Source organism: Oncorhynchus mykiss, chromosome 14 (genome assembly GCF_057628025.1).
Source record: "Oncorhynchus mykiss isolate SJ-2025 chromosome 14, ASM5762802v1, whole genome shotgun sequence".
Classification (NCBI taxonomy): Eukaryota; Metazoa; Chordata; class Actinopteri; order Salmoniformes; family Salmonidae; genus Oncorhynchus; species Oncorhynchus mykiss.
In genome coordinates, this window is record NC_143035.1 from 840,470 (window position 1) to 862,627 (window position 22,158).

At 41.1% G+C, this 22,158-nt stretch overlaps 1 protein-coding gene across 1 annotated transcript; it reads left to right on the forward strand.

The window, feature by feature from the left end:
- The first annotated feature begins 3,172 nt into the window (after positions 1–3,172).
- LOC110488532 (histone RNA hairpin-binding protein) lies at positions 3,173–21,218 on the forward strand. The gene is given in 9 exon segments (XM_036942659.2): positions 3,173–7,914; positions 9,359–9,499; positions 17,059–17,163; positions 17,246–17,308; positions 18,482–18,616; positions 18,724–18,838; positions 18,840–18,874; positions 20,508–20,619; positions 20,758–21,218. Coding segments are annotated over 9 exon segments (789 nt in total). The 5' UTR covers positions 3,173–7,855; the 3' UTR covers positions 20,782–21,218.
- The last annotated feature ends 940 nt before the right edge of the window (positions 21,219–22,158 follow it).

Below are 22,158 nucleotides of genomic sequence, written 5' to 3' on the forward strand. Positions count from 1 at the left end.
TGCGCCTGTTGACACTATCGATAATTGTCTGCTGCTGGAAAAAAAGTATGTGTTATGGCTTTACACCCCCTGCTATATTGTGGATAAAGAGTTACTTGTCTAACAGAACACAGAGGGTGTTCGTTAATAGAAGCCTCTCCAACATAATCCAGGTAGAATCAGGTATTCCCCAGGGCAGTTGTCTAGGCCTCTTACTTTTTTCAATCTTTACAAATGACATGCCACTAGTTTTGAGTAAAGCCAGTGTGTAAGCCAGTTTGTCTATGTATGCGGATGACTCAACACTATTCATGTCAGCTACTACAGCGACTGAAATGACTGCAACACTTAACCTCTCTGGGATATGTGGGACGGTAGCGTGAATCCAGCCAACATGTCAGATTTCAAAAATCTTTTCAGCGAAAGCAAATTATGCTTTTATCTGAGGATAGCACCTCCGTAAACAAAATAGAGAAAACATATTTCAAATCTGCAGGAGCGACACAAAACGCAGAAATAAAAATATAAATCATGCCTTACCTTTGACGAGCTTCTTCTGTTGGCACTCCAATATGTCCCATAAACATCACAAATGGTCCTTTTGTTCGATTAATTCCGTCGATATATATCCAAAATGTTAATTTATTTGGCGCGTTTGATCCAGAAAAACACCAGTTCCAACTTGCGCAACGTGACTACAAAATATCTCAAAAGTTACCTGTAAACTTTGACAAAACATTTCAAACTACTTTTGTAATACAACTTTAGGTATTTTTTAAAGTAAATGATCGATAAAATTGAAGATACAATAAAAAGATTCAATACAGGAAGAAAACAAGCTGACACAACCTTTCTGGTCACGCCCCTCTAACAAACAGTACACTTGAAGTGACCCTCGTTTTGAACAGGGCTACTTCTTCATTACACAAAGGAAACACCTCAACCAATTTCTAAAGACTGGTGATATCCAGTGAAAGCGGTAGGAACTGCAAGAAGGTCCCTTAGATGAAAACTTGAAAACTTATTGAAAAGAGAGTGACCTCAAAAATAAAATCTGAATGGTTTTTCATCGGGGTTTTGCCTGCTACATAAGTTATGTTATACTCACAGACATGATTCAAACAGTTTTAGAAACTTCCGAGTGTTTTCTATCCAAAATACTAATAATATGCATATTTTATCTTCTGGGGATGAGCAGCAGGCAGTTAAATTTGGGCATGCATTTCATCTGGACGTGAAAATACTGCCCCCTGTCACCAAGAAGTTAACAAAGAGCTGCAGTTAGTTTCAGAGTGGGTGTCAAGGAATAAGTTAGTCCGAAATATTTCTACAACTAAAAGCATTGGATTTGGGACAAATCATTTACTAAACCCTAAACCTCAACTAAATCTTGTAATAAATCATGTGTAAATTGAGCAAGTTCAGGTGAGTAAACTGCTTGCAGTAACCCTGCATTCTAAACTGTCATGTCAAAACATATTGATATAATAGTAGTTAAGATGGGGAGAAGTCTGTCCATAATAATGCGCTGCTCTGCCAGCACTATCAACAAGGCAGGTCCTACAGGCCCTATTTTTGTCGCACTTGGACTACTGTTCAGACGTGTGGTCAGGTGCCGCAAAAAGGGAAAATTGCAGTTGGTTCAGAACAGGGCAGCACGGCTGGCCCTTGGATGTACACAGATATATGAATATTAATTATATATTATGATATTCATATGATATTATATTAATTATATGCATGTCAATCTCTCCTGGTTCAAAGTGGAGGAGAGATTGACTTCATCAATACTTGTATTTATGAGAGGTGCTGACATGTTGAATGCACCGAGCTGTCTGTTGGAAAAACTGGCTCACAGCTTAGACACCCATGCTTACCCCGCAAGACATGCCACAAGAGGTCTCTTCACAGTCCCCAAGTTCAGAACAGACTATGGGAGGAGCACAGTACTACATAGAGCCATGACTACATGGAACTCTATTCCACATCAAGCAAATAATGCAAGCAGTAAAATTAGATAAAAAAACCCAGATAAAAATACACCTTATGAAACAGCGGGGACTGTGAAGCAACACAAACATAGTCACAGATATATGCATACACACACACAATAACATACGCACTATACACACATATACACATAGGACTTTGTACTGTAGATATGTGGTAGTGGTAGAGTAGGGGCCTGAGTGCACACAGTCTGTTGTGAAATCTGTGAATGTATAAAAAATATTATAAACTGTCTTAACTCTGCTTGAGCCCAGGAAGAGTAGCTACTGCCTTGGAAGCAGCTAATGGGGATCCAAAATAAATACAAATACAAAATACAAATGTCAACCATGGTTTGCCAGTGCTGTGATAAGATTTTGCGTGAATCAATGAATGTGAAGAATGTATCTGTTACCTAGCTAGCCAGCCAGTTTTAGGGGAATGATTTCGTAAATGTTTTTGTTAACTGTCAATATGCCAACATTCCATTAAAACAATGCAGTCAATCAAATCAGGTAAACATAGGACTTAGACAAGTTGAAAATTAAAAAAGTACTGATATTGTGTCATATAATAGCACTCACAGCATTCCAAGAAAACAAAATCTGAGACATTAATGGTCTGTTTACATACATTTTAGAGGCTATTTATACAGACAATGTGTATAAAACCCATATAAAACATATTTATAACTAAATGACAATATTTTAGGTACACTATACAATTTCGGATACATCACATGCCTTTCATTTATTTTCTGCATAAGTAAAAGCAGGAAATGCATCACATATGCCTCTACGAGGTTTTGGATTTCTCCCTGACTAAGATGGTTTCCATTTTGGCCCCATTATGTAACTTTGAGTAATTTAATAGGATCTCTATGTTGTTGACTGACATCAGAGAAACATCATTCCTGGGCTTTTCAAAATCAAAAGATCTCTGCTGAAGTGAATTAACTAATAAGAGGAACAGGACTAATGAAGATCATTTAAATAGAGCATGAAACAAGGTGGAAGATCAGATTTTGACGTCAAATGTCGGAAAATATGGTAGAAGCGGACGCTGAGGTGGAGCGTGAATATAATGGCGGTGTCGCGTCTACTCCTGCTCCTCCCCACCGGCGTTGGACGTCACCTGTATACTAACCACCGGTCCTGGGGTCCATCATTACGCACACCTGGCATCAATCATTACGTGCACCTGCATGTCATCACACCTGGACTCTATTACCTCAGTTATTACCTCCCCTATATCTGGCACTCCCTTAGGTTCTTCCCCAGTCAGTATTGTTCCTGTGTTTATGCGTAGATGCTACTGTTAAGTTGTCTCGGACCATGTTTGTTGTTTTATTAAACGTTTCACCTGCTTCTTGACTCTCAGCGTCTCTGTTACAGGCAGGGGAATCAAGGAGAATTTGAATATTTTCCAAAATAATAGAAACGGAGCAAATATGAATGTCCCACATAATTTTGTAGGAGTATGTTTTGTTAATGAGGAGCAGCTGATTGGATTATCAATTTTGAAGAATCCATTTGATATATCCAAACTGGTAGAGAGAGTGCTGGGTAAAGTGAAAGCTGTGAGGATGACAAGAGGCAGGCTTGTTTACATTGTTCTTCTGGGAATCAGAATGAATGTGTTATTGCTTCTCACCCGATTAGAGAAGTTTGAAGTCAGATGAATCGTGTGGTGAATGAAGAAAAAGTGAAGAGTCTATCTGTTATTTAGTTTTTCTGATATAGCGTCACTCTACTCAACTGCAGTTGGGATATATAAACTACAGAGTCTGAGGAGTTATTCCAAGACCAGTGCAGTGTGATCATTATAAAGATTTTTGACATGTTTCAAGTGTTTGCAGAAGGGAGAAGCCGAGATGTTCAAGTTGTGTAAAAGATCATATCATGTGTTTTGAAAGTGTGACATGTTGCAATAGTAGTGGGAATATCTTTGGAATGTTGCAATTGTGGTATGAATGTCTGGAATGCTCAACAAGGGTAAAAGAGAATGAGGTGGCCAAAGTCAGGGCTGTCCAGAGCATTTCATATTCAGCGTCTGTTAAAGGTGTTGAGGGTTTGAACGATGCACCTGAAAAGTCCATAGGCCTACACTGAATGGGCTGCAGGGGTTGCCGTTCAACAGCAGAACAGCAGAAAATATATATTATTGTGGAAGCTATGGAACAGTTCCTGGGACTGAAAGACTTCTCGGCGGAGGAGTTGCATGGAGTATTGTCACAAGCCGTATATATGGAGATTTGAAGGAAGAAGTGGGAGTTTTGGGGTTTTGTCAATGTGTTTTTTATTTTTTATTTTGAGTGGATTAAGTTAGTTTTTCATGTATGGATTTTATTTTTACATAGTTTTTTAAAACCCCGTCCAGTTGGTGGCGGTAATACTCCTTTTTGGGTTGTAGTCTGCCATAAAACCCACAGAAGAACAAAAGAAGATGACGCCGACAGATATGGTAGCGCTGCTTCTAGCTCCTAAGCAACTTTGTAGTATTTTGTTTTTTGGTGTGAAATTTCTAACATTATTAGCCCAGATATGTTTTTGTGTTATTACATACAGCCGGAAAGAACTTTTGGATATCAGACCGATGGTAACTTACCAGGATTACGACCAGGAATACGACTTTCCCGAATTGGATCCTTTGTTCATACACCCCAGGGCAATTTATTGTTTTCCAGAGGCTGCTCCAAAACACCACCGGAGGAGAAGAGGTATTTGGAGTGGACTTTGAGTCCGACTCAGGAGGTATGCACACCATCCACCGCTTCCGAGTATATTACTCGCTAATGTTCCGTCTCTGGATAATAAAGTAGATTAGCTCAGGGCGAGGATCTCCTTCCAGAGAGACATCAGGGATTATAACATACTCTGTTTAATGGAAACATGGCTCTATCGGGATTTTACTGTCCCGTCCATACAGCCAGCTGGGTTATCAGTACATTGCGCAAACAGGAATAAAGTAATAACTCTCCGGGAAGAAAAAAATGTGGGTGTATAGTATGTTTCATTATTAACTACTCATGGTGTGATTGTGATAACATACAGAAACTCAAGTCCTTTGCTCACCTGACCTGGAATACCTCACAATCAAATGCCGACCGTATTACCTCCCAAGAGAATTCTCTTTGGTTATAGTCACATCCGTGTATATTCCCCCTCAAGCCGATACCATGACGGCCCTCAAAGAACTACACTGGACTTTATGCAAACTGGAAACCACATCCTGAGGCCACATTTATTTTAGATGGGAATTTTAACAAATAAAATTAGAGGAAAACCAAAGTTCTATCAATACATTGACTGTAGTACTCACGCTGAAAAAAACATTGGACCACTGCTACTCAACTTTTCGAAATGCCTACAAGGCCCTCCCCCACCCTCCCTGATCACAACTCCATGTTGCTCCTCCCTTCCTATATGCAGAAACTCAAACAGGAAGTACCTGTGCTAAGGCCTATTCAACGCTGGTCTAACCAATCGGGAATCCATGCTTCAAGATTGTTTTGAGGCATGATTTATATGTTCTGGGAAGCCTCTGAGAATAAAAACGACAAATACACGGATACGGGACTGAGTGCATCAGGAAGTGTATAGGAGATGTTGTACCCACTGTGACTATTAAAACCTACCTAAACCAGAAACTGTAGATAGATTGCAGCATTCGTGCAAAACTGAAAGCGCAAACCACCGCGTTTAACCATGAAAAGGTGACTGGGAATATGGCCGAATAGAAACAGTGTAGTTATTCCCTCCTTTAGGCAATCAAACAAGCAAAACATCAGTACCGAAACAAAGTGGAGTCGCAATTCAAAGGCTCGAGACGTATGTTGCAGGGTCTACAAAAAATCACGGACTACAAAGGAAAAATCAGCCACGTCACGGACAATGACGTCTTGCTTTTGGACAAACTAAACACCTTCTTTGCCGGCTATGAGGACAACACTGTGCCACCGACACTGCCCACTACCAAGGACTGTGGGCTCCCCTTCTCTGTGGCCGACGTGAGTAAGACATTTAAGAGTGTTAACCCTCGCAAGGCTGACGGCCCAATACCACTACGACATTGCTCAATCTAATATTTATATATTTCTGAAGTCAATTCTTTTACTTTTAGATTTATGTGTATTGTTGTGACTTGTTAGATACTACGGCACTGTTGGCGCTAGGAACACAAGCATTTCGCAACACCTGGAATAATATGTGTATGTGACCAATAACATTTGATTTTATTTAAATGTAATGTAGGTAGGCCATGACTGGCCTCACACTCCAGTACAGTAGGTGGCGGTGTTTTCAAATTAAAAGTTGGATGCGATCCACCAACCCAATCTCAAAGAAGAAGAAGTAGTATCAGCTAATGTTACTAGCTAGTCCTGCATTTAGCTATGACTATAGAATAAAATGTATTGTAATGAAACAGCAGGGAGCAGGTCTCGAACCCTCGACCTTCGAGCCTGAGGTCCGGCGCGCTATCGACTGTGCCGCAAAAGCATGCTCGTACGGCAGGGTCAATTTCCGCACTTGTAAACCCAGGGTCGTTACAGTATATTTGTTTTTGAGCTCTCTACCCGTTAGATGAGAGAGGGGAGACTTTCATTGAGGTTTTGTTTGAAACTGCTAGTGAGTCAAGTGAAGCTAACATGAGAATGAGTGGGTTACAGTGGCGAAGAAAAAGGGAAACAAAAGAAGTTAAGCTATGTTGGAAAATAGGAAACCACTAGACTCGTTTTTGGTCAGAGTCAGGGTTTGGATGAATGCCACTTGGGAAATCCGTTTAACGTCTCCAGATTGAAGAAAGTGTGGAGACAGTGAGAGTCACAAAAAGTGGTCTTATTTTGATTATTTTGTGTGTCTGCGGAGCAGAAGAAGCATGTGCTCAAAAAGATATCGGAGTGGAATGTTTCCTAAATGGGTTTTCGTGGCAGGGCGCCTATCAAGGGGGTTATTTCTGGGGTGGCGCAATAAATAAAGGCAGAGAATATAACTGAAGTGGTTGGTGCACGTCGACTGACTTATATGCTGGACGGAGACAATATGTTTTCTTCATCCATGCTACTGTTCTTTGATAAAGAGTCTCTCCCTTCTCATATGACGTTAGGATTCATGAGATACCCTGTAAGAGCTTTTGTGCTCAAGCCCCTTCAGTGTCATGAATGTAAAAGATTTGGTCATGTGTCAAGTATGTACAGAAGGGAAGGATATCGTATGCCAGATGAAGGGAAATGCTGCAACTGTGGAGGTGAACATGCGCCAGAATTCTTGAAGTGCCATACTAGGGTGAAGGATAATGAGGTTAAAGCAGTGTCCAGCGTGTTTCCTATCTGGAGGCAGTGAGAAAATTGGAAGGAACGAGTGCCGGTGAAAAAGCAATAGTTGTAGAGCCACCAAGACCAGTGAAGGTTTTTCATCAAATGAGGGATAGTGAAATGCTACATGTTGAAAAAGTGGACTTTGTATTATTTATTGCAATGGTCATAAACTGTACAGCACAAGTGGGGAAGAAGTCTAAGAAAATTGGAATCATTGTGAATGCCACTGAACGTTTTGGGGGTCTTAGTGATTTTACAGCCAAGGTGGTGCAAGATATTCTGTCTGTTAATGTAGCCCCTCACAGGCCCATGAGCCTGTGTAGGGATGCATTTTGGAGTGGACTGTGATTGAAGAAGTGTGACTGTTTTATTTTATTTTTTAATGGTTTTAAGCTTACGTGTTTGATTTTGTATGATATAATTTTACCCCTTTCCCAGAATGTTTTTTTAAAAAGTTCTTATTTAATACCCCGCCCAGCTGGTGTCGGAAATGCACCGTTAACATTGGATGCCAATCGCCGTTAAACCCCATCGAAGAAGAAGAAGAAGAAGAAGAAGAGGCAGTAGCAAATGTCTTTTCGTCACAAGTCTAGACGAACTGACGCTGACTATAACGGAGATGAAAATAGGTGAGTTGTCATGATTTGTAAGGGTACTTTATATATAAAAAGTTATTTAAAATACATTGGGGCAGTTAGATTTCTCTCGCACCAGTCTTCTCCTTACTCACGCGAAATCAAGAACACTGGTGCTGGCTAGCTAAATGTTCTTTGCTAGTTAAGTTTTCCATCTAATGTTGCGTAAGAAATTGATTAGCATTTATTGCATTAACGTTACTGTTGTGCATGTTTATACGACAATGGTATTGGCTACGTCGTGCATGTTAGACATCTTACCAATATTTTGAACAGGTGTTAAGGTTAGTTAACTAACATTACTGCTGGCTAGCTAATCAGCTAGCTAACTTAGCATGGCTCGGTAGCTGAATAGAAAGGCATTTGCAAACCATTGCATTGTTTATGCAGCTAGCTAGCTTGCCAACTTGATAACTGTTTTCCCTTCAAATGTACGTGTCGTTTGAATGCAACAATTGCTAGATAACTAGCTACTAAAGTTAGCTTGCTATATTAAGCTAGGTTGCGTACCAATCCGCGCTCATACTATGCGGCTCCGAAGCACATATTGTAGTAAACATTGTGTGAAGCATCACAACAAGTTAACATGTTAAAGAGGCTGCGAATTTTTGTAGTGTAACTTGACATAGCTACTAGTGTCTCCACTGTTGAGTCTAGTGATTTATAAGAATCAATTACAGCAAAGGGCGTCTGGTAGCTTAGTGTTTAGGGCATTGGACTATTAACCGAAGGGTTGTAAGATCGAATCCCCGAGTTGAAAAGGTAAAAATCTGTCGTTCTGCCCCTGAACAAGGCCGTTTTTAAAAATGTATTTATCCGTTATTTTACCAGGTAAATTGACTGAGAACACGTTCTCATTTGCAGCAACGACCTGGGGAATAGTTACAGGGGAGAGGAGAGGGATGAATGAGCCAATTGTAAACTGGGGATTATTAGGTGACCGTGATGGTTTGAGGGCCAGATTGGGAATTTAGCCAGGACACCCCTACTCTTACGATAAGTGCCATGGGATATTTAATGACCTCAGAGAGTCAGGACACCCGTTTAACTTCCCATCCAAAAGACAGCACCCTACACAGGGCAGTGCCAATCACTGCCCTGGGGCATTGGGATATTTTTAGACCAGAGGAAAGTGCAGAGAGTGCCTCCTACTGGCCCTTCAACACCACTTCCAGCAGCATCTGGTCTCCCATCCAGGGACTGACCAGGACCAACCTTGCTTAGCTTCAAAAGCAAGCCAGCAGTGGTATGCTGCTGGCAAGTTAGGATGTCATTGAAAATAAGAATTTGTCATTAACTGACTTGCGTAGTTAAATAAAGGTCAAAAATGGGGAACATAATGAATGTGCAGCTGTTTAATGTGAATTGCTTTAGAAATGATGTACTTGACAATGGCATGATCTTTCAGTCTTGTTGATCTGTGTTTCATTGTTTCTAGGAATAGGGGCCCTTTGAAGCGGTATAACTACTGGAAACGTGTAGCTGATGGCAGTATGAGATCAAATGAGGACATGGACTCCACCAGTGATCTGAAGAAGAGTAATGTCAACCACAGACGCACTGATATCAGACCTGTTAGGTAAGGGGTCATTCCATAAATAAACCTTCTGAACATGTTTGCCCTTGGCAGTTCTCAGAAAGTGACTTTTTGGACGTAAATGCCAAAATGTTCAGGAGATAGAGGTGCTCAAAGTTGACCAATTTTGCATACCCCATCCTAGCCCTTTGGTAGACTCTAACTACACTACTGTTGAAAAGTTTGGGGTCACTTATAAATGTCCTTGTTCTTGAAAGAAAAGGAAATGAAAATTGTCCGTTAAAATAACATCAAAGTTATCAGAAATACAGTGTACACATTGTTAATGTTGTGAATGACTATTGTATCTGGAAACGGCAGATAAAAAAACATTAAAAAAATTGAATATCTACATAGGCGTACAGAGGCCCATTATCAGCAACCATCACTCCTTTGTTCCAATGGCACGTTGTGTTAGCTAATCCAAGTTTATCATTTTTAAAAGGCTAATTGATCATTAGAAAACTATTTTGCAATTATGTTACCACAGCTGAAAACTATTGATCTGATTAAAGAAGCAATACGCAAACTGGCTCTAACCAGAATAGAATGAGGAGTGGGAGGCCACAGTGCACAACTGAGGAAGAGGACAAGTACATTAGTGTCTAGTTTGAGAAACGGACGCCTCACAAGTGCTCAACTGGCAGCTTCATTAAATAATACCCGCAAAACACCAGTCTCAACGTCAACAGTAAAGAGGCGACTCCGGGATGCTGGCCTTCTAGGCAGAGTTCCTCTCTTTTCCTCTCATTTTCTGTTGTGTGGACCCCCAAACATCTACAGTGCCTTGCGAAAGTATTCGGCCCCCTTGAACTTTGCGACCTTTTGCCACATTTCAGGCTTCAAACATAAAGATATAAAACTGTATTTTTTTTGTTAAGAATCAACAACAAGTGGGACACAATCATGAAGTGGAACGACATTTATTGGATGTTTCAAACTTTTTTAACAAATCAAAAACTGAAAAATTGGGCGTGCAAAATTATTCAGCCCCCTTAAGTTAATACTTTGTAGCGCCACCTTTTGCTACGATTACAGCTGTAAGTCGCTTGGGGTATGTCTCTATCAGTTTTGCACATCGAGAGACTGACATTTTTTCCCATTCCTCCTTGCAAAACAGCTCGAGCTCAGTGAGGTTGGATGGAGAGCATTTGTGAACAGCAGTTTTCAGTTCTTTCCACAGATTCTCGATTGGATTCAGGTCTGGACTTTGACTTGGCCATTCTAACACCTGGATATGTTTATTTTTGAACCATTCCATTGTAGATTTTGCTTTATGTTTTGGGATCATTGTCTTGTTGGAAGACAAATCTCCGTCCCAGTCTCAGGTCTTTTGCAGACTCCATCAGGTTTTCTTCCAGAATGGTCCTGTATTTGGCTCCATCCATCTTCCCATCAATTTTAACCATCTTCCCTGTCCCTGCTGAAGAAAAGCAGGCCCAAACCATGATGCTGCCACCACCATGTTTGACAGTGGGGATGGTGTGTTCAAGGTGATGAGCTGTGTTGCTTTTACGCCATTGCATTGTTGCCAAAAAGTTCAATTTTGGTTTCATCTGACCAGAGCACCTTCTTCCACATGTTTGGTGTGTCTCCCAGGTGGCTTGTGGCAAACTTTAAACGACACTTTTTATGGATATCTTTAAGAAATGGCTTTCTTCTTGCCACTCTTCCATAAAGGCCAGATTTGTGCAATATACGACTGATTGTTGTCCTATGGACAGAGTCTCCCACCTCAGCTGTAGATCTCTGCAGTTCATCCAGAGTGATCATGGGCCTCTTGGCTGCATCTCTGATCAGTCTTCTCCTTGTATGAGCTGAAAGTTTAGAGGGACGGTGAGGTCTTGGTAGATTTTCAGTGGTCTGATACTCCTACCATTTCAATATTATCGCTTGCACAGTGCTCCTTGGGATGTTTAAAGCTTGGAAAATCTTTTTGTATCCAAATCCGGCTTTAAACTTCTTCACAACAGTATCTCGGACCTGCCTGGTGTGTTCCTAGTTCTTCATGATGCTCTCTGCGCTTTTAACGGACCTCTGAGACTATCACATTGCAGGTGCATTTATACGAAGACTTGATTACACACAGGTGGATTGTATTTATCATCATTAGTCATTTAGGTCAACATTGGATCATTCAGAGATCCTCACTGAACTTCTGGAGAGAGTTTGCTGCACTGAAAGTAAAGGGGCTGAATAATTTTGCACGCCCAATTTTTCAGTTTTTGGTTTGTTAAAAAAGTTTGAAATATCCAATAAATGTCGTTCCACTTCATGATTGTGTCCCACTTGTTGTTGATTCTTCACAAAAAAATACAGTTTTATATCTTTGTTTGAAGCCTGAAATGTGGCAAAAGGTCGCAAAGTTCAAGGGGGCCGAATACTTTCGCAAGGCACTGTATATCACCATGGAAGGCCAAATTGCAGGTGGTCTTTTCAAACAGCTCTTACACTAAAATGGCATTATGTTCACAATTACACAGTATTTATTCACACCTCAGTGTCTGCACGCGCATAGATATAGTTCCTTCAGAAAGTATTCAGACTCCTTGACCCTTTCCACTTTTTTTTTTTTAACGTTACAGCCTCATTCTAAAATGGATTAAATGAAATCCTCAGCAATCTACACACAATACCCCATAATGACAAAGTGAAAGGTTTTTAGACATTTTTGCAAATGTTTAAAGTAAAATATAAAATAACTTTTTATTTTTTCATAAGTATTCAGACCCTTTCCCATGAGACTCAACTGAGCTCAGGTGCACCCTGTTTCCATTGATCATCCTTGATGTTTCTACAACTTGATTGGAGTCCACCTGTGGTAAATTCAATTGATTGTACATGATTTGGAAATGCACACACCTGTCTATGAGGTCCCACAGTTGACCGTGCATGTCAGAGCAAAAACCAAGCCATGAGGTCGAAGGAATTGCCCGTAGAGCTCCGAGACGGGATTTTGTCGAGGCACAGTAAAGGTACCAAAAAGATTCTGCAGCATTGAAGGTCCCCCAAGAACACAGTGGCCTCCCATCATTCTTAAATGGAAGAAGTATGGAACCACCAAGACTATCCCTAGGGCTGGCTGCCCAGCCAATCTGAGAAATTGGGAAGAAAGACCTTGGTCAGGGAGGTGACCAAGAACCCGATGGTCACTCTGACAGAGACTAGTCAGGATTGAGGCAAAGATGAACGGAGCCAAGTGCAGAGATCCTCGATGAAAACCTGCTTCAGAGCACTCAGGATCTTAGACTGGGGTGAAGGTTCACCTTCCAACAGGACAACAACCCTAAGCACACAGTCTAGACAATGCAGGAGTGGCTTCGGGACAAGTCTCTGAATGTCCTTGAGTGGCCCGTGACTAGAACCAAATCGACATCTCTGGAAAGACCTGAAATTAGCTGTGCCGCGACGCTCCCCATCCGACCTGACAGAGTTTGAGAGGAACAGCAGAGAATAATGGGAGAAACTCCCCAAATACAGGTGTGCCAAGCTTGTAACGTCATACCCAAGAAGACTCGAGGCTGTAATCTTGGCCAAAGGTGCTTCAACAAAGTACTGAGTAAAGGATGTGAATCCTTATGTAAATGTGATATTTTCGGTTTTATTTTTCATACATTTGCAAAAATGTCCCTTTTTTCTTTGTCATTGTGGGATATTGTGTGCAGATTGAGGGGAAAATCGATTTAATCAATGAAAAGTAAATATGTAACAACAATGTGGAAAAAAATTGGGGTTCTGAATGTTTTCTGAATGCACTGTATATAAAAACGCAGGAAAGACATGTGTTTTTTTTTTTACTGCACTGGGCCTTTAAAACTGCAACATTTTTCTCTATGCCCCTTGGCAAAATGTGTAGAATTGTAGGAAATGTACTTTAAAACAAAATTATATCCTCACTACGAGCTCTCTGCCATGTCCACATTGCTGTCAGGCGTCATTGATCAAGAAGCCGGTGCTGAATGATTTATCTTTTTAAAGGGATACTTCGGGATTTTGGCAGAGGTCTTTTATCTACTTCCCTTAGTCCGACAATGTGGATACCATTTTTATGACTGTCCAGTAGGAAGGAAGTTAGCATTGCCTCGTAAAACTACCTCTAACTTCCTTCATACTGGACAGACAAAAATGGTATCTACAAGTTAATCTGTCTCTGGGGAAGTAGGTTTAAGGGCCTCATTGCCAAAATCGGAAGTATCCTTTTTAAATGTGCCTGCCCACTAGCCATCTTGCTAAGCAAACAAGCAGACTTGCCATCATTCCTTCAACTCCATGGTTAAAAACTACCAGATATATTCAATCAACACTCAATGTTATATAAAAAAGTGTGTCATATATATATATTTTTTTATTTAACCTTTTATATAACTAGGCAAGTCAGTTAAGAACAAATTCTTATTTACAATTACGGCCTACACCGGCCAAACACGGACGACGCTGGGCTAATTGTGTGCCGCCCTATGGGACTCCCAATCATGGCCGGTTGTGATGCAGCATACAGTGCCTTGCAAAAGTATTCACCCCCTTGGCGTTTTCCTATTTTGTTGCATTAGAACCTGTAATTTAAATGTATTTTTATTTGGATTTCATGTAATGGACATACACAAAATAGTCCAAATTGGTGAAGTGAAATGAAAAAAAATTACTTGTTAAAAAAATAACAAGTAAAACCTAAAAGGGGTGTGTTCATATGTATTCACCGCCTTTGCTATGAAAGCCCCTAAATAAGAACTGGTGCAATCAATTACCTTCAGAAGTCACATAATTTGTTAGATTGCACACAGGTGGACTTTATTTATGTGTCTCATGATCTGTCGTGTGTGTGTATACCTGTTCTGAAAGGCCCCAGAGTCTGCAACACCACCAAGCAAGCGGCACTATGAAGACCAAGTAGCTCTCCAAACAGGTCAGGGACAAAGTTGTGGAGAAGTACAGATCAGGGTTGGGTTTTAAACATTTTAACATCCCACAAAGCACCATTTTTAAATCTATTAATAAAAAATGGAAATAATATGGCACCACAACAAACCTGCCAAGAGAGGGCCACTCACGGACCACGCAATGAGGGCATTAATCAGGGAGGCAACAAAGAGACCAAAGACAACCCTGAGGGAGCTGCAAAGCTCCACAGTGGAGATTGGAGCATCTGTCCATAAGACCACTTTAAGCCATACACTCCACAGAGTTGGGCTTTACGGAAGAGTGGCCAGAAAAAAAGTAATTGTTTAAGAAACAAATCAGCAAACTCGTTTGGTGTTCGCCAAAAGGCGTCTGGGAGACTTCACAAACATGGAAGAAGGTACTCTGGTCAGATGAGACTAAAATGTAGCTTTTTAGCCATCAAGGAAAATTATATGTCTGGCGCAAACCCAACACCTCACATCACCCCAAGAACACCATCCCCACAGTGAAGCATGGTGGTGGTAGCATCATGCTGTGGGGATGTGTTTCATTGGCAGGGACTGGGAAACTGAATTTAGATGGTGGATGGTGCTAAATACGGGGAAATTCTTGAGGGAAACCTGTTTCGGTCTTCCAGAGATTTGAGACTGGGATGGAGGTTCACCTTCCAGCAGGACAATGACCCTAAGCATACTGCTAAAGCAACACACGAGTGGTTTAAGGGCAAACATTTACATGTCTTGGAATGGCCTAGTCAAAGCCCAGACCTCAATCCAATTGAGAATCTGTGGTATGACTTACAGATTGCTGTACACAAGTGGAACCCATCCAACCTGAAAGAGCTGGAGCAGTTTTGCCTTGAAGAATGGGCAAAAATCCCAGTGGCTAGATGTTTCAAGCCTATAGAGACATACCCCATAATATTTGCAGCTGTAATTGCTGCAAAAGGTGGCTCTTCAAATAATTCACTTTGGGGAGGGTCAATAGTTATGCACGGTCAAGTTCTGTTTTTTTGTCTTATTTCTTGTTTCACAATAAAATATTTTGCGTCTTGAAAGTGGTAGGCATGTTGTGTAAATCAAATTATTCAAACCCCCCAGAAATCATTTTAATTTTAATTCCAGGTTGTAAAAGGCAACAAAATAGGAAAAATGCCAAGGGGGGTGAATACTTTCGCAATCCACTGTGTGTGTGTGTGTGTGTGTGTGTGTGTGTGTGTATAGATATTACACACCACAGTGCATTTGTAAAAGTATTCAGACCCCTTCACTTTTATGTTCAAAGCCTTATTCTAAAATTGATTCAATATTTTTTTCACCTCATCAATCTACACACAATGCCCCATACTGACAATGCAAAAACAGGTTTTTACAAATTTTAGCAAATGTTTTAAAAATAAACATAACATTTACGTAAGTATACACACCCTTTTCTCAGTACTGTTGTTGACGCTCCTTTTGGCAGCGTTTACAGCCTCGAGTCTTCTGGGGTATGATGCTTCAAGCTTGTTACACCTGTATTTGGGGAGTTTCTCCCAGTCTTGTCTGCAGTTCCCCTCAAGCTCTGTCAGGTTGGATGGGGAGCGTCGCTGCACAGCGATTTTCAGGTCTCCAGAGATATTTGATCAGGTTGGGCTCTGGCTGGGCCACTCAAAGACATTCAAGAGTCTTGTCCCGAAGCCACTGCTGTATTGTCTTGGCTGTGTACTTAGGGTCGTTGTCCTGTTGGAAGGTGAACCAGTCTGAGGTCTTGGTACAGGTTTTCATCTCTCTGTACTTTGCTCTGTTCATCTTCCCTCGATCCTGACTAGTCTCCCAGGCTCTGCCACTGAAAAACTTTCCAACAACATGATGCTTTCACCACCATGCTTCACAGTAGGGATGGTATTGGCCAGGTGGTATTGGCCAGGTGATGAGTGGTGCCTGTTTTCATTCAGATGTGATGCTTAGCATTCAGCCAAAGAGTTCAATCTTTGTTTCATCAGACCTGATAATCTTGTTTCTCATGGCCTGAGAGTCTTTAGGTGCCTTTTGACAAACTCCAAGCAGGCTGTTGTGCCTTTTACTGTGGAGTGGCTTCCGTCTGGCCACTCCAACCATAAAGGCCTGATTTGGTGGAGTGCTGCAGAGATGTTGCCCTTCTGGAACGTTCTCTTATCTCTGGCACTCTGTTAGTGACCATCGGGTTCTTGGTACCTCTCTGACCAAGGCCCTTCTCCCTTGATATCTCAGTTTGGCCGGGTGGGCAGCTCTAGAAAGAGTCTTGGTGGTTTCAAGCTTCTCCCATTTAAGAATGATGGAGGCCACTGTGTTCTTGGGGACCTTCAATTCTGCAGAATTTTTTTGGTAGGCACATCTCAAGGATTGTTAATAGAAACAGGATGCACCTGAGCTTAATTTCAAGTCTCATAGCAAAGGGTCTAAATACTTATGTAAATAAGGTTTTTCTGTTTTTTTATTGTTAATACATTTGCAAAAAATGTACTTTTTCGCTTTGTCATTTTGGAATATTGAGGGGGGGGGCATTTTATAATAGGGCTTTAACATAACAAAATGTGGGAAAAGTGACTGGGTCTGAATACTTTACGAATGAACTGTATACTCAAATGTGTACATAATTATAATAATACTCATAATTAATGATGCATGTCATTCTTCTTTCAGTTGTACCACTCCTGAAAGTGAAGGTCCAGTTCCCAGATGCATGGACTGGGAGCGTGAAGTGGAGACTGACGAAATGTGCTCAAGCGTCTGTTGTGACATGCAACGGTCAGCAGTCCCTGCAGATTTCCCCGTTGTACATGCATATGACTAAAATCTTTCAATTGTGTTATGCTATTGTTTCTTTTAGTTACAGGAGGAGGACACTGGCAACAGAGTTTGGTCCAAGGGAACGGAAGAATTCTTCAGGGAGGTTTGTTTGAATAATGATGTCTTCTACTCTGAATTTAGCATGCTAGCCTGGTCCCAGATCTGTTTGTCCTCTTGCCAACTCTGGCTTGATGGCACAGGCTGTCACTCCGCTAGAGGGCTGCATTCCCGCGGGTCCCGACAGATCAGTGCGGCACGAGCTGCGTTTTTATGCCACAGCAACAGGCTGTCAGACACATGACTTTGGGATGGAAATATTTTTGTCTCAGATAATTTGGAAACGGTCCTTTTTCTGCCTGTATGTGTTAGCCTACCTATTGTATTAAAAACACTTATTTTTTGGGATTATTCATTATTTGCTGCTTCAACTGCAGTAACCTACCTCATCGTTGGGCATGAGAGTTCAAGTGTGCCTATGTGTGGTCTCATTGAAATAGAGTAGGCTGCCTACATGGGCAGATAATCATGTGGCAGTTAAGTTAAATATGACTACTGTAGTTTACTTGTGTCTAAATAAATATTGATAATGCAAAGAAGTGGACGGCACTCAACCAACGTAAGACAAGGTGCAATCAAAACATTTAAACATAGTTTAAAAGGCACAATGCCTGAATAGGTTGGGCTACTATGGTGAGTGAGATTTGCACCTTTTCATTTTCAATAAGTATTGATTACTATTTGTCTCTTGTCTGCTAATCATCTTCCTAAAAGGTAGGCTTTCTGCACAACGTAGCAAGTGTCGTGGTCATCTTTCTTGTTGCTTCAAGTTCAGTAGCCATATCTGTGAGATCAGGTGTGCACGTGGCCTCAATTTAATAGCCTATGCAGTCACAGAGAAGTACAGGGGCAGTTATCTTTCCAAGGAAATGTACTTAATCTAGTTTATTTGCTGAATATAGCCCAGTAGTACAGATGTGTGAATCTCTGATAATTAAACATATCAAGTTGTTTTTGAGCACTTGATATTGCCTATGAGATGCACAATTGCTGGGACCGTTGCTGGCAAAATGAGCTCCGTTACATATGCCTAAAATAACATTGTGGGACTGCAGTTGGGTTTGGGAACAATTCTTGCCATAGCGGGTGGGAGTCAGACAGAAAGGGGGCAGAATGTGGTATGGAAAGATGCGGGATGAAGAAATCAGGCCCACGCAGACCTCTACACTCAGGCTACATCCATCATTGCATTTCATTCATCTGTATCCTGTCTCTTCAGCTCAGATTCCAGAGACTCTCCAGTCCCTGGTGAGGTCATGGAGGAGGATGAGGAAGTCCTGATGAGGAGGCAGAAACAGATCACATATGGGAAGAACACACTCGCCTACGACAGATATATAAAGGAAGTACCCAAGTGAGTCAAATACAGTGAATGCTTAGATTAAATTCTTGTTAGGATACATACCACCCTATTAGGTCAGAAGTTAGTATTAAACAATTTGTTGTCCATTGTTTTGTTAGGCACTTGAGGCAGCCAGGAGTTCATCCTAAAACTCCTAACAAGTTTAAGAAATACAGCCGGCGCTCATGGGACCAGCAGATTAAATTGTGGAAGGTGAAGATTCACGCGTGGGACCCCCCCAGCCCAGGAGGGCAGTGAGCTGCAGGCCATGTAACCCCCTCAAATATCCTGGAATTTAAAACCATCTCTAAATGTTGACATACTGTACTTGCAACCTGAGATGATGGTTTAACAGAAACAATGTTCTATTCTAATAGAATTGTGCCCCAACTATTGTGCATAAATTACAAGCACAAGTTCTCCTGAAATTGGATTTGGAAGTGTGTCAAAAATGTATCTCTCTAGTCTCACGGTAGAGTGCCTAAGGGAAGTATTCAGACCCCCATTTTGTTTCATTACAGCCTTATTTTTTCACCCCCCCTCTCAATCTACACACAATACCCCATAATGACAAAGCAAAAACAGGTTTTTTTTATACATTTTTGCTCATTTATTAAAAATAATAAAACTACCTTATTTACTTTATAAAACTACCTTATATAAGTATACAGAGCATTTGCTTCAAGTTCATGGGACTCGAAATTGAGCTCAGGTGCATCCTTTTTCCATTGATTTCTACAACTTGATTGGAGTCCAGCTGTGGTGAATTTATTGTGATTGGACATTAATTGGAAAGGCACACACCTGGCTATATAAGGTCCCACAGTTGACAATGCATGTCAGAGCAAAAACCAAGCCATGAGGTTGAAGGTATTGTTAGTGGAGCTCTGAGACAGGATTGTGTCAGGGAACACAGTGGTCTCCATCATTCTTAAATGGAATAAGTTTGGAACCTCCAAGAGCTGGCTGTCCGGCCAAACTAAGCAATCATGGAGATGACCAAGAACCCGATGGTCATTCTGACCGAGCTCTAGAGTTCCTATGTGGAGATGGGAGAACCTTCCAGAAGGACAACCATCTCTGCAGCACTCCACCAATCAGGCCTTTATGTTAGAGTGACCAGACGGAAGCCACTCCTCAGTAAAAGGCACATGACGGCCGGTTGGAGTTTGCCAAAAGGCACCTAAAGACTCAGACATGGGAAACAAGATTCTCTGGTCTGATGAAACCAAGATTTAACTATTTGGCCTTAATGCCAAGCTTCACTTCTGGCGTAAACCTTGCACCATCCCTATTGAAGGAATGGAATGGTGTTGGCAGCAGCATGCTGTGAGGATGTTTTTCAGTGGCAGGGAAGCACACTAAGCACAGTGGCTTCATGACAAGTCTCTGAATGTCATTGAGTGGCCCGGACTTGAACCTTGATCGAACATCTCTGGAGGGACCTGTAAATTGCTGTTCAGCAACTCTCCTCATCCAACATGATAGAGCTTGAGAGCATCTGCGGAGAGGAATGGGAGGAATTCCCCAAATTAAAGGTGTGCCACGCTTTTAGCGTCATACCCAGGAAGACTTGAGGCTGTAATCGCTGCCAAAGGTTCAATAAAGTACTGAGTAAGCGGTCTGACTACTTATGTGAGTTTACAGTTTTTACATTTTACATCTAAACTGTTTTTGCTTTGTCATTATGGGGTGTGTGTGTGTAGATTGAGGGAGGAAAAAATGCTATTTTAATACATTTTAGATTAAGGCTGTACCTTAAAGTGGAAAAGTCAAGGGGTCTGAAATGCTTTCCAAATGCACTGTATATTCTTCATGAAAGACAACCCCTTTGTGTCAGACATCTTACTCAAACCAAGTCATGTTTGTAATGCAGTTAGTATTTGTTTCATGTGTCATTTAGATATGAGGTTGACTTGGATGATGTCATGGATATTGAGCTAGACTTCCCTGAGCTGGATTCCGACTCAAGCGCACAGCCTCCTAAAGTCAGCAAGGCCTCTTCGTCTCAAGCAGTAAGTTCATTATCCAGTCTAGGCATATTTGAAGGAAACTATTAGTCTGTGTTCAAAGGCATTGTAGTAAAGCACCATTGGACACTTAGCAAACACATTTTGAGTTCATTCTGTGTCTTTTTTTTCTTTATGTTTTAGGACTCCTTCCAAGTAACTCCCTAGATGATGAAAATGGATACATCAGTTGACCTTGAAATGGCCTAAATGTCCTTGGTGGTTGAGAGGATAATGTGGAAAGGCCTGGGGTATTGATTTCCCCCAGCACCATGTTTGAAATGGATGCATCCACCAGTGATCACCTCTTTTTGGTGGAATGCAGTTTCTGGTAGAGACATGCCTCAGACCCATTCTCAGCTGTCTTTTGACAGCTATCACCCAGCAGGGCAAAAATTATTGAATGCTTAAAATACCAGGACAAATTGATGATAGGTTGAATTCAGTCAGTGACCTGAATTGTGTATCACATTTTTTTGAAATTGTGTTGTGAATGCTTGCATTGTATTTTATAGTTGATTGCCTTGTATGCTGTATCTTTATTGTGAGTAGATGAAGTGTTTTTGTTCAATTATATATTTTTTATATATAAACTTTGAATACAATGTTGTACTGTATTTTCTTAGGCTTTCAAAAACATGTTGACATTGGGATTTTTATCAGCAGGTATAACATAATAATAATAATAATGGGACATAATGCCTCAAGCTTTTTATTTTTCTGGATATGCTTTTTCTGCTTCCTAACTGGGTTGTAGCTGAGACATGCAGAGGGTGTTATTTGTTTTTATACTACATTTGTGTTGCTGTATTTTTATTTTTAAATGAGATTTGGTTTATATAATTGGTAGCTCGGATTGATTTGATTAAAGGTTTGGGAGTGAAGTGTAGGCCAGGAGCATGGATGAACATAGGATCACTGTGGATGAGTGCCATAATTCTACGCTTTATTAAGCATAACAAGGGACGCACTATTTAGTTCTGTTTGAATCACATGCTGGATAGCTAGCTACTACAGTGAGGGGAAAAAAGTATTTGATCCCCTGCTGATTTTGTACGTTTGCCCACTGACAAAGAAATGATCAGTCTATAATTTTGATGGTTGGTTTATTTGAACAGTGAGAGACAAAATTCCAGAAAAAAGCATGTCAACAATGTTATAAATTGTTTTGCATTTTAATGAGGGAAATAAGTATTTGACCCCTCTGCAAAACATGACTTAGTACTTGGTGGCAAAACCCTTGTTGGCAATCAGGTCAGGTGTTTCTTGTAGTTGGCCACCAGGTTTGCACACATCTCAGGGGGGATTTTGTCCCACTCTTCTTTGCAGATCTTCTCCAAGTCATTAAGGTTTCGAGGCTGACGTTTGGCAACTCAAACTTTCAGCTTTTCTATGGGATTAAGGTCTGGAGACTGGCTAGGGCACTCCAGGACCTTAATGTACTTCTTCTTGAGCTACTCCTTTGCTGCCTTGGCTGTGTGTTTTGGGTTATTGTCATGCTGGAATATTCATCCACGACCCATTTTCAATGCCCTGGCTGAGGGA